This window comes from Haliotis rufescens, unplaced genomic scaffold (assembly GCF_023055435.1).
Source record: "Haliotis rufescens isolate VD_foot unplaced genomic scaffold, xgHalRufe1.0.p SCAF_17, whole genome shotgun sequence".
Lineage (NCBI taxonomy): Eukaryota > Metazoa > Mollusca > Gastropoda > Lepetellida > Haliotidae > Haliotis > Haliotis rufescens.
Window position 1 is genome coordinate 16,190,553 of NW_025963857.1, and position 12,389 is coordinate 16,202,941.

Here is a 12,389-nt window from a genome sequence, read left to right on the forward strand (position 1 = left end):
TGTTACATTGACCTGTACAGTCTTGGTTGTGTCATATGTTACATTGACCTGTACAGTCTTGGTTGTGTCATGTGTTACATTGACCTGTACAGTCTTGGTTGTGTCATATGTCACATTGACCTGTGAAGTCTTGGCTAGTCGTGTCATATGCAACATTGACCTTACAGTCTTGGTTGTGTCATATGTCACATTGACCTGTGAAGTCTTGGCTAGTCGTGTCATATGTCACATTGACCTGTACAGTCTTGGATGTGTCATATGTTACATTGACGTGTACAGTCTTGGTTGTGTCATATGTTACATTGACCTGTACAGTCTTGGTTGTGTCATATGTAACATTGACCTGTACAGTCTTGGCTGTGTCATATGTCACATTGACGTGTACAGTCTTGGATGTGTCATATGTTACATTGACGTGTGAAGTCTTGGCTGTGTCATATGTTACATTGACCTGTACAGTCTTGGCTGTGTCATATGTCACATTGACGTGTACAGACTTGGTTGACTGTGTCATATGTCACATTGACATGTGAAGTCTTGGCTGTGTCATATGTTACATTGACGTGTACAGTCTTGGTTGTGTCATATGTTACATTGACCTTACAGTCTTGGTTGACTGTGTCATATGTCACATTGACGTGTGAAGTCTTGGTTGTGTCATATGTTACATTGACCTTACAGTCTTGGATGTGTCATATGTCACATTGACGTGTACAGTCTTGGTTGTGTCATATGTTACATTGACCTGTACAGTCTTGGTTGACTGTGTCATATGTTACATTGACTTGTACAGTCTTGGCTGTGTCATATGTTACATTGACCTGTACAGTCTTGGTTGTGTCATATGTTACATTGACCTGTACAGTCTTGGATGTGTCATATGTTACATTGACGTGTACAGTCTTGGTTGTGTCATATGTTACATTGACCTTACAGTCTTGGATGTGTCATATGTTACATTGACCTGTACAGTCTTGGCTGTGTCATATGTTACATTGACGTGTACAGTCTTGGTTGTGTCATATGTTACATTGACCTTACAGTCTTGGTTGACTGTGTCATATGTCACATTGACGTGTGAAGTCTTGGCTGTGTCATATGTTACATTGACGTGTACAGTCTTGGTTGTGTCATATGTTACATTGACGTGTACAGTCTTGGATGTGTCATATGTTACATTGACCTTACAGTCTTGGATGTGTCATATGTTACATTGACGTGTACAGTCTTGGTTGTGTCATATGTTACATTGACCTTACAGTCTTGGATGTGTCATATGTTACATTGACGTGTACAGTCTTGGTTGTGTCATATGTTACATTGACGTGTACAGTCTTGGTTGTGTCATATGTTACATTGACGTGTACAGTCTTGGTTGTGTCATATGTTACATTGACGTGTGAAGTCTTGGTTGTGTCATATGTTACATTGACGTGTACAGTCTTGGTTGTGTCATATGTTACATTGACCTTACAGTCTTGGTTGACTGTGTCATATGTCACATTGACGTGTGAAGTCTTGGCTGTGTCATATGTTACATTGACGTGTACAGTCTTGGTTGTGTCATATGTTACATTGACCTTACAGTCTTGGTTGACTGTGTCATATGTCACATTGACGTGTGAAGTCTTGGCTGTGTCATATGTTACATTGACCTGTACAGTCTTGGCTGTGTCATATGTTACATTGACGTGTACAGACTTGGTTGTGTCATATGTTACATTGACGTGTACAGTCTTGGCTAGTCTTGTCATATGTCACATTGACCTGTACAGTCTTGGCTGTGTCATATGTTACATTGACGTGTACAGACTTGGTTGTGTCATATGTTACATTGACGTGTACAGTCTTGGCTGTGTCATATGTTACATTGACCTTACAGTCTTAGTTGTGTCATATGTTACATTGACCTTACAGTCTTGGTTGACTGTGTCATATGTCACATTGACGTGTGAAGTCTTGGCTGTGTCATATGTTACATTGACCTGTACAGTCTTGGCTGTGTCATATATTACATTGACCTGTACAGTCTTGGTTGTGTCATATGTTACATTGACGTGTGCAGACTTGGTTGTGTCATATGTTACATTGACGTGTACAGACTTGGTTGTGTCATATGTTACATTGACCTTACAGTCTTGGTTGTGTCATATGTCACATTGACGTGTACAGTCTTGGATGTGTCATATGTTACATTGACGTGTACAGTCTTGGTTGTGTCATATGTTACATTGACGTGTACAGACTTGGTTGTGTCATATGTTACATTGACGTGTACAGACTTGGTTGTGTCATATGTCACATTGACCTTACAGTCTTGGTTGACTGTGTCATATGTTACATTGACCCGTACAGTCTTGGTTGACTGTGTCATATGTCACATTGACGTGTGAAGTCTTGATTGTGCCACATGTCACATTGACCTGTGCAGTCTTGGTTGTGTCATGTGTTACATTGACCTGTACAGTCTTGGTTGGTCGTGTCATTTGTCATAGTGGCGTGAAGGTCTTGGTTGTGCTACATGTCACATTGACCTGTGTAGTCTTGGTTGTGTCATATGTTACAGTGAACTGTAATCTTACTTAACACGTCACTTGTCACATTAACCAGTGAACACTTGCTTGGTAGTGCCATATGTCACATTAACCTATTGAGTCTTAGCTGGTTGTATCACATGCCAAAGTGACCTGTGAAATCTTAGTTGGTCGTGTCATGTCACATTGACCTGAAGAGTCTAAGCTGGTAGTATCACATGCCAAAATGACCTGTGAAATCTTAGTTGGTCGTGGCATGTCACATTGACCTATAGAGTCTTAGCCGGTAGTATCACATGCCAAAATGACCTGTGAAATCTTAGTTGGTCTTGTCATGTCACATTGACCTGTAAAATTTGTAGTCAACGTGGTGCCAGAAAAAAAACTCGTCCCCTGCAATTGTCTACGATGTACGTGGGATTTCATCCCCGACACTCTTCCTAATCCACAGCGTTGTTTGACCGGACAGATTACATGACACTATAACCGAAGGGAGTCATACATAGTACGACTAAGGGACCCACATTTTTGTGAGTGAGCGAGTGAGTATGGTTTTACGCCGCTTTTATCAATATCAATATCACGGCGGGGACACCAGAAATGGGCTGCACACAATGTACCCATGTGCGGAATCGAAACCGCGACTTCGACATGACAAGCGAACCCTTGAACCACTACGCCCCAAAGCTCCTTTTATTAGGTATTCTATAGTTTACAGGATATTAACGTTTCGGCCACTCTTTCAGTAAATATTAGTGACTAAACCGTTTTTGCTAAAAACAAAACACGCATTTGAACAAAAAGATTTTTATTTTTTTTAAATTTTAAATTATTTCTTGGGGTGTAAATCCTGGGGACAAATGATTGGAAATTTGAAATTATAAGTTCTGGAATCCCCTGCTCCTTCCTGAATATGAAAAGGTCGGCCTCTTTCTTAAAAAACACTTTCAGCAGCATACAATGCCGAGAGCATGCTTATTGATTCTTGCGTTAATTATGAGATATAGAAAAGCACCAAATTGAAAGCTCTCTGTAACTGAAACTTGAAATGCGTCCTCTTTGTTGATTTACATCGTGTTAACTAACCGCATTGTATTGAGACCTGTGATGAACTAGGGTAGAATAGGTCTTCAGTAACCCATGCTTGCCGTAAAAGGGGACTAACGGGATCGGGTGGTCAGGCTCGCTGACTTGGTTCATGCATGTCATCGTTTCCCAAATGCGTGGATTGATGATCATGATGTTAATCACTGGATTCTCTTGTCCAGACTCGATTATTTACAGACCGCCGTCATATAGCTGGAATATTGCTGAGTGCGGCGTTAAACAACGAACATTGTATTGACACACATACTCTGAATGTTGTAGTAAACACAACTGCATTTTGTAACCTACAAATTCACATATCCTTAACCGTTTACCCGTTTACTCGTTTAACACTTAAAGAATGAACCTATGAGGAACGGGAATATGATTCGAGATACCACGGATCATAATCTGGGCGAATCCGGGATCCGAACGAACTGCCAGCGGATCCTGTCACGGCTGAGGATCTCAGCGTAGCGCAACGAACTGGAGCCCCTGAGATCAGATGATATTCTATTCCCTTGAATTTCAAGTAACTTTAACATGAGTGGGTGAGTGACTGTGGTTTAACGCCGCTTTTAACATTATTCCAGTTATATCACGGCGTGTCAGCTTAATGTGGGAGGAAAGCCCGAAGTGATGCAGGTCTGAGACGTTTACCACTTCGGTGAAACCCACGAGCACGGGTATGGTGCTGACAAATCGAGAAACATAATCGGGGCGAACCGGGATTCGAACCAACAATCATACTTTTAGGTTTCTGGCGTGTCCAAGGGACGCAACTCTGCACAGCGAATCGCGGCGGCTTAGACGACTGGACCACCCGTGCCCCCAACAGTAACATGAGGTGTGAGAGGTTTGTCAAAATCATACAAGTTCACCATATCTTAGGACACAACAGAAGCAAGTTCAATTTGGCCAAAGTAACACGCTTAAAGAAGTGATTCAGTGGTGTAGTCGTAAGATTTTGTCTCTTGGTCGCCAGAGTCTGTTCCGTTGTCGCCAACTGTTGTGTCGAGGACGTGAGATGCAATCAAGTAGTCGTCAGATGCAGTATCGTAGTCGCTGGATACAGTCGGGTCGTCGTCTGACCCTTTGGCGTGGACGTCAGATGCAGTATCGTAGTCGCTAGATACAGTCGGGCCGTCGTCTGAAACAGCGGCGTGGACGTAAGATGCAGTATCGTAGTCGCTGGATACAGTGGGGTCGTCGTGTGACACAGTGGCGTGGACGTCAGATGCAGTATCGTCGTCACTGGATACAGTGGGGTCGTCGTCTGACACAGTGGCGTGGACGTCAGATGCAGTGTCGTAGTCGATGGATATAATAGAGACGTCGTCTGGCACAGTGGCGTGGACGTCAGATGCAATATCGTTGTCGCTGGATACAGTGGGTTCGTCGTCTGACACAGTGGCGTGGACGTCAGATGCAGTATCGTAGTCGCTGGAAACAGTGGGGTCGTCGTCTGGAACAGTAGCGTGGACGTCAGATGCAATATCGTTGTCGCTGGATACAGTGGGGTCGTCGTCTGACAGTGGCGAGGACGTCAGATGCAGTATCGTAGTCGCTGGATACAGTGGGGTCGTCGTCTGGCACAGTGGCGTGGTCGTCAGATGCAGTATCGTAGTCGCTGGATACATTGGGGTCGTCGTCTGGAACAGTGGCGTGGACGTCAGATGCAATATCGTTGTCGCTGGATACAGTGGGGTCGTCGTCTGACAGTGGCGAGGACGTCAGATGCAGTATCGAAGTCGCTGGATACAGTGGGGTCGTCGTCTGGCACAGTGGCGTGGACGTCAGATGCAATATCGTAGTCGCTGGATACATTGGGGTCGTCGTCTGACACAGTGCCGTGGACGTCAGATGCAGTATCGTAGTCGCTGGATACAGTGAGGTCGTCGTCTAACACAGTGGTATGGACGTCAGATGTAGTGTCGTAGTCGCTGGACTCGGTGGGGTCGTCGTCTGACACAGTGGCGTGGACGTCAGATGAAGTGGCGATGTCATCAGATGCAGTGAAGTTGTTGTCAGGTAAAGTGGCGCAGTCATAAGATAGGACATCAGATGAATTGGCGTCGTTGTCAGATGAAGTTGCTAGCAGTCATCACATGAGTGAAGTAGATGTCAGATGCAAAGAATTAGTCGAAAGATGCAGTATCGATGTCGTTAGATGAAATGATACAGTTGGCGTAGACGTCAGATGCAGAGAAGTAGTTGTCAGATATAGTAGAGCTGCCATCATCACCATCACCATCACCACCACCACCCACGTGGCACCACACTTGCACATCACACACATCTAACACGAACGCTCATCTAGTCTCGGCAATAATATATACAACCGTATATTAGAACGTATCCCATGTTCACATCGTAGGTTTAATTACGCGCACTCCTACACGAAGTTGTAAGTTTCAAGTAAATCGATAATCTTATTACTGGTTGTATGGACTCCAGCATCGCTGCTGCCTCCTTGCCTCAACGTGCCAAGACATATCAGCTTTAACGCTGAACATCAGCCAACAAATGAGCTCTGTAAAGCGTCAGAATATTGATTCTCGAAAGCTGTATCTCATCGGTTCAAGTTTTGTGCGAACGTCGTCTTTCATTTTGCGTGGGAGGGTGAAATTCCCTTGAGGTCGACCTGATTCCTGGAGAAAATGTAGATCACGGATTTAGCAGTTACTCAGCTCAATCTATCATAGATAGGGGCGGTCGGGTAGCCTAAGCTTAAAACGTGCACTCGTCACGCCGAAGACCCGGGTTCGATTCCCGACATGGGTACAATGTTGGAAGCCAATTTCTGGTGTCCCCCGTCGTGATATTGCTGGAATATTGCTAAAAGCGGCGTAAAACAACACTCACTCACTATCATAGTTACCCCACGTTCGAACACTTATTATCAACACAGAGCGAAAGTCCTAGTGATAAGGTATCAGCAACCTCGTTTCTCATAGAACCTCGACCTTCTTATCGACCCTTTGGCTTGGTCGAGGTCACGACACCTATCACCACTCTTTACGCGTCCCCGTTTACAGGCATATATGAAATGTGGGTGTGATTGTGTGTGAGTGTTTGCGCGGTGTGTCAGGATGCTGCATCTTGTCGTTCTCTGTGTGTGTCTTCTTCATCTGTCGGGCTCCGCTCCCGTCGTTGATACCAAATTTGGTAAACTAGAGGGAGTCGAGACGAGCACCAACTACGCTTACTACGGGGTCCCCTACGCCCAGCCTCCAGTCGGCGCACTCAGGTTTGACAACAATCAAACATTTGCTTCCAGTTTCAGACAATAACAAAATTGCGACAATAACAGTACAACAACAATTAATAGACTAATTTTTGGCTTACACGCGCATATTGTAGTCCGAGATATGAGCCAGATGTTTTGTATTCAAAGTGCACCAGGCCTTTCCCAAACGATGAGAGCCTCATCCTCATTTCAACAAACATTTGCATACAAAGACATACAAACAAGCGGCTGGTATTGAGCAGCATTACACGCAGTGGGGGTACGACAACCAGATCCCACCCTTTAAGATCCGGGTCTTGGCGAACACATACTTGTAAAAGGCGACTAACGGGATAGGGTGGTCAAGCTCGCTGACCTGTTTGAAATATATCATCATACCCCAATTGTATAGATCGGTGTTCATGATGTCAATCACTGGATTGTCTGGTCTAGACTTGTATTATTAACAGACCGCCGTCATATAGCCGGAATATTGCTGAGTGCGGCGTTAAGCAACAAACAAACAAAATTTCGTCTCCTCTTCCGAACCGCAAAAGAGTGAAGTTGTCCTATTCGTAAGCGGGTCGCCGCTGGATGCAGAGTATATTTAGTGTGCTCAAGCGCCAAGAATAAAACACCGATCTATTTCCTTAAATGTTGTATTCCCTTAAATTTGGGTTGGACTCACACATTTGCCAATAATAATCGGTGTGTACACCCCCGAATTCCCTGCTCCCTAAGTCTCCACTCATCCACGACCGTCCTCCTACAGGTGGACGCCCCCGAGGGACCCAGCACAATGGTCTTCTGTATACAGTGCTACGAACATAAAACCTGGATGTCCCCAATACAAATGCGAGAACTTCAATCCACCGCTAGTGTGCCCGACGCATGTAAGTACCGGGAGCATTTAGAAATGATTTAAAATTAAGTTTATATACCCTGGTAACATCTTCCCGAGGCATGAGAGTTAACTGACTTTAAAAAGCCAGTTTCCACCCTTGCCTATCTACTAGGTTGGAATTCCTGGGCTCGATCGTAGCGCCACCAGTGGCTATTACGAGTTATGTCCCATCTAAGCCTCTCCTATGGACCAATCAGATTCCACCTTTTGTATGACTTGCATTTGCTTCAAAAAAAATGGCGGGACCCATTCAAGACCATCTGATCGATAATCAAGATCTATATTGTGATAAAACTGGTCTTACATCGCGAAGTGCATAAAATCGCGTCAGCACCTTGATTAAAACATGGAAAGATTTGGAAAATATCTGTTGACAACGAGTTGGCGGTGCACATGCTTTGCAAATCCTGCAATCGACCGAAATCTGTACGAGAGTTTACCGGATTTCGATTTCGTTGCGCGATTTTGATTGGACTATGCATAGACTCCATAATACCAGCCTAGTTCAGCAAGGGTGGAAACTGGACTTTTATAGTCCGTTAGCTCCCTTGCCTTGGGAAGATGCCCTGTTAATTGCGAGTGACTGAATATAATTTTGATAGAAATTTCAGTGTAAAGTATGATTTTCCCCTCTGGTTGTGTTCTCCTGCATCAGGTCCACCTGACACCAGCAGCTTATCAAGTCAACCGTATATATACTCACCGACAAAAGAAACGCGAATACCATACATGTCCGTTAATATATAAAGAATTACTCATATTCAAGAAATATTAGAGTGGTGTGTGTCATTAAGTAGTACACATTGGAAACAGGTACATACCTCTCTAAATGTTTCTGCGGTTCGCGTTTCTCTTGGCGGTGAGTATACATATTATAGCCTGACAATATATCCACGTATAGATACAGTCAAAGAAGCATACACTACACACATATACTTCCTTACGACCCACAGGACCAGGCTCACATCTAGATCCAGTTCAAAATAGGTCATGTAGCTCACCTACATGGACACAAATTGGGTCCTGTTGATTCTGTTCCATGTTTTAGGTGTCTGAAGACTGCCTGTACCTGAACATTTGGGCCCCTCTCGGCACCAACATCACCTCTTCCCTCGCCGTCATGGTCTACATTCACGGCGGCAACTTCGTCCACATGAGTGGCGGTGGCCTGTTGTACGACGGCAGTGTTCTCAGTCAGAAGGGAAACGTCATTGTCGTCAACGTGGACTACAGGCTAGGTGATGCTTTGATTTTTGAGTGAGTGAGTGAGTAAGGAGGGGCTTTACAACACTTTAATTTGTATTCCAGTTTTCTCAGGTCGCGGGACACCAATTATTATCTTCGCACATGTGTGAGATTGAACTAGGTGTGACGTGTGAGTAAGTATGGTTTTACGCCGAATATGGCAATATTCCATCAAAATCACGGCGGGGGGCACCAGAAATGGGCTTCAAACGCTGTACCCTTGTCGGGAATCGAACCCGGGTCTTCGACGTGACGAGCAAACGCTTTAACCGCAAGGCTACTTGACCACCTGATGTAAGATAGGCTTTATTTAAGACACATTTCCCCGGAATAATATGACAATGCTTCTAATTGCAGGTGCTCTTGGTTTCTTGGTAACTGGAACTGAGGATGGAGATGCTGTCGGGAACTACGGGATCCTGGATCAGAGACTGGCCCTGAAGTGGGTCAGCGAGAACATCAAGGCGTTTGGAGGTGACTCAAGCAGAGTGAGCACTGACGACATGTACTCATTAACCATTCTGTGCGCCTTCATATCAGCTAAGGGGCGGTCGGGTAGCCTAGTGGTTAAAGCGTTCGCTCGTCGCGCCGAAGACCCGGGTTCGATTCCCGACATGGGCACAATGTGTGAAGCCCATTTCTGGTGTCCCCCGCCGTGATATTGCTGGAATATTGCTAAAAGCGGCGTAAAACCATACTCACTCACTCACTCACTCCTATCAGCTAAGACTTAGTTCGAGTCTTTGTTAATAGGCTCATATGACTGATATGCGAGTTTGAGAAGCTGTACGAACTAATTCAATAATGAACCAAACGAAAAGAAGCATCTCGTGGAATTTGACGTTGTGATGGCCCAGTAATACATAGCAGTGGAGAGCACCCTATGCTTGTCGTAAGAGGCAACTCAATGGATTGGGTGACTCGGTGACTCTTATGATAGCATTTCATCGTACTTCTACTGCATGGGACGTTGCCCAAGACATCAATTAGTAATTTGCGTGGGTCCAGACTCGGTTATGTACAACACTCTGCCATGTAGCTGTAAATATTTCTGACTAGAGCGTTAAAGGGGAAGTGTACACGCAAAAATCACTTTCTTTCTTTTTCTAAACAAAACGCAATTTTAGAATTAATTAGTATCTGTGTTTGAAAATATACACTCATTTTTTTCACAGTGAACGTAGGAAGCTCACAATAGTGTGAAAATGATATGCCGTTATGAGGCCTTCGTTTTTCGAGCTAAACAGGCCTGAGTTATCCCCCTTAGATTATGACGTAATTGGTGCCAATTCAACTGGGTCCCTGTCTATTCTCAACGCAAAAGATATCAAGTACCAGTTTGCGGTAAAACAACATGGCCTACGACACACTCCGGCGCAGTGGTGACTCAGCATAACACTATGCTGGCTGGCATCTGAGACGCTAGAATCACACACCTGGACCTACACCACGTGAAGCGGCTCTAACAAAGCATGATGACGTCATAATGTTTATCAATTGGCACCAATGACGTCAAATTGCAAGGGGCATAAGCCATGGTGTTTTTGTTGTGGAAATAGAACACTTGGTAAATGTGAAAAATATAAATCGTTTTAATGCGAAAAATATGTTAATTAATTGTGATATTTTTTATATTTTTGTCTATGACACTTCTATGTTAACACTTTTAACGTGGAAAAAGTACAAGAAAAATAGGTTCATTTCCGTGTGAACTTGCCCTTTAAACAATAATCAAACAAGACATGAAGAAGACGTCTCTAATAAGACAACGTCTGTATTTCACAGGTGACCTTGTTCGGCCAAAGTGCTGGAGCTCAGTCAGCTGTGATCCATCTGGCCTCAGAAGAAAGCAGCGCCTTGTTCCGCAACGCTATCATTGAGAGTTCCCCATTCTCCATCCCGTACAAAACCCACGCCGAGGCACTGATCCTAGGAGCCCATCTTGCCAGCCCGTTAAACTGTACAGCCAGAGACATCAATTGCCTCAGACAGAAGAACTCGGTGGATATAGCTCAGGCTCAGTTCATCAGCAGAAGTAAGCTCTCTTCACTGAGATACCTCGAGGAGTTCGAACCCTGGGGCCCCTGGGTGGACGGGGTCACTGTCAAGGCAGAACCCGTCACAGCCATGGACAAGGGACTGTTTCAGAAGAAACCTGTCATGATTGGCACGACGTCCGAGGAGACCCGTCTGTACATCTACAGCGCGTGGGATAAGCCCATAGATACTGTTATCTACACTGCCGCTATTCTTGCCACTCATCCTAACCATGGTGTAGATATCATGTACGAATACCCACCAGATGAACCTCAGGATCAGAGGAACAATTTGGCCGTTGTTGCTACCGATTTCATCTTCGGTTGTGCCTCCCGCCACGTGACAAGGAAGATGCTGGAATACGGCGTGCGCGACGTATGGCTCTACGTCTACGACCACGCGTTCTCCTTCCCTGGCTGGGGGAACATGACCTTCTGTCAAGGTCACGTTTGCCATGGGTCGGAAGTTCCGTTCGTGTTCCAGTCGGCTGGTCGGGGAGGGTTCAAATACACACCCGACGAATTGGCCCTTAGTGATCTGGTCATCAGCTACTGGTCAAACTTTGCCAAGACAGGGGACCCACAGGGATTGCCCGGCTCTAGAGACAAGGTCAAGGCCGTCCCGGCTTGGCCTCGTTATGATGCAGAGATCCAGCAGCTGCACTGGCCCTATCAACATTTCCAGACACCGAAGTCGTTCGTAGATCCGAACTATAACGGTCCTTACTGTGACTTCTGGGACGAAGTTGGATATGATAATTAATGTATTGTGATTTGAATTCCATGGGAACAATATTTATCATAAGAGTTACTTGTGTATGATAAAACCCTATGCGTTTTAATGGCAATTATGTATTCCCCTTAAGCATTTAAGCTCATATTTTCAAATACTTGCATGAATTCTTATACAATTTCTACGACACATGTATACTTACAGTTAATATCTTTTTTATTTCCAATGCATGATAATTAATATGTTTAGTTATAGGGCGGGTCAAAACTATTACAACTGGAACTGCGTAGCTTTCAGATATGTGTTGCATAAGAGCCGCTGTTGACGAGCTAATCCTCACATAAACAATTAAAACATATAATTTCAGTGTTTTTTGTAATCTTCAGTAGTGGTAACAGTACCTCTATAGGATAGTGAAAACGGTTAGAAATTTGATTCTATTAAGGTCTCCTGCCATCGATCTTTAACGTTCATGTTTTTGTTTGTTTGTTGTTGCAGTAGTATACGTTTTGTTAGTCGTAAAAGACTCGTAATATAAGCTTATTTCAGTATTAACTAAATAACAATAAACATTGCAATTATAGTTCTTGCAATGTCGTCCCTCCAGCGTTCATGATTTGAA

The 12,389-nt window shown here is 44.3% G+C and overlaps 1 protein-coding gene across 1 annotated transcript; it reads left to right on the forward strand.

The window, feature by feature from the left end:
• The first annotated feature begins 6,527 nt into the window (after nt 1–6,527).
• LOC124138028 (crystal protein-like) lies at nt 6,528–12,128 on the forward strand. The gene is made up of 5 exons (XM_046504537.2): nt 6,528–6,870; nt 7,622–7,742; nt 8,802–8,991; nt 9,356–9,486; nt 10,784–12,128. Exons 1-5 carry the CDS (start codon nt 6,713–6,715, stop codon nt 11,795–11,797), a joined length of 1,614 nt encoding a protein of 537 aa, XP_046360493.2. The 5' UTR covers nt 6,528–6,712; the 3' UTR covers nt 11,798–12,128.
• The last annotated feature ends 261 nt before the right edge of the window (nt 12,129–12,389 follow it).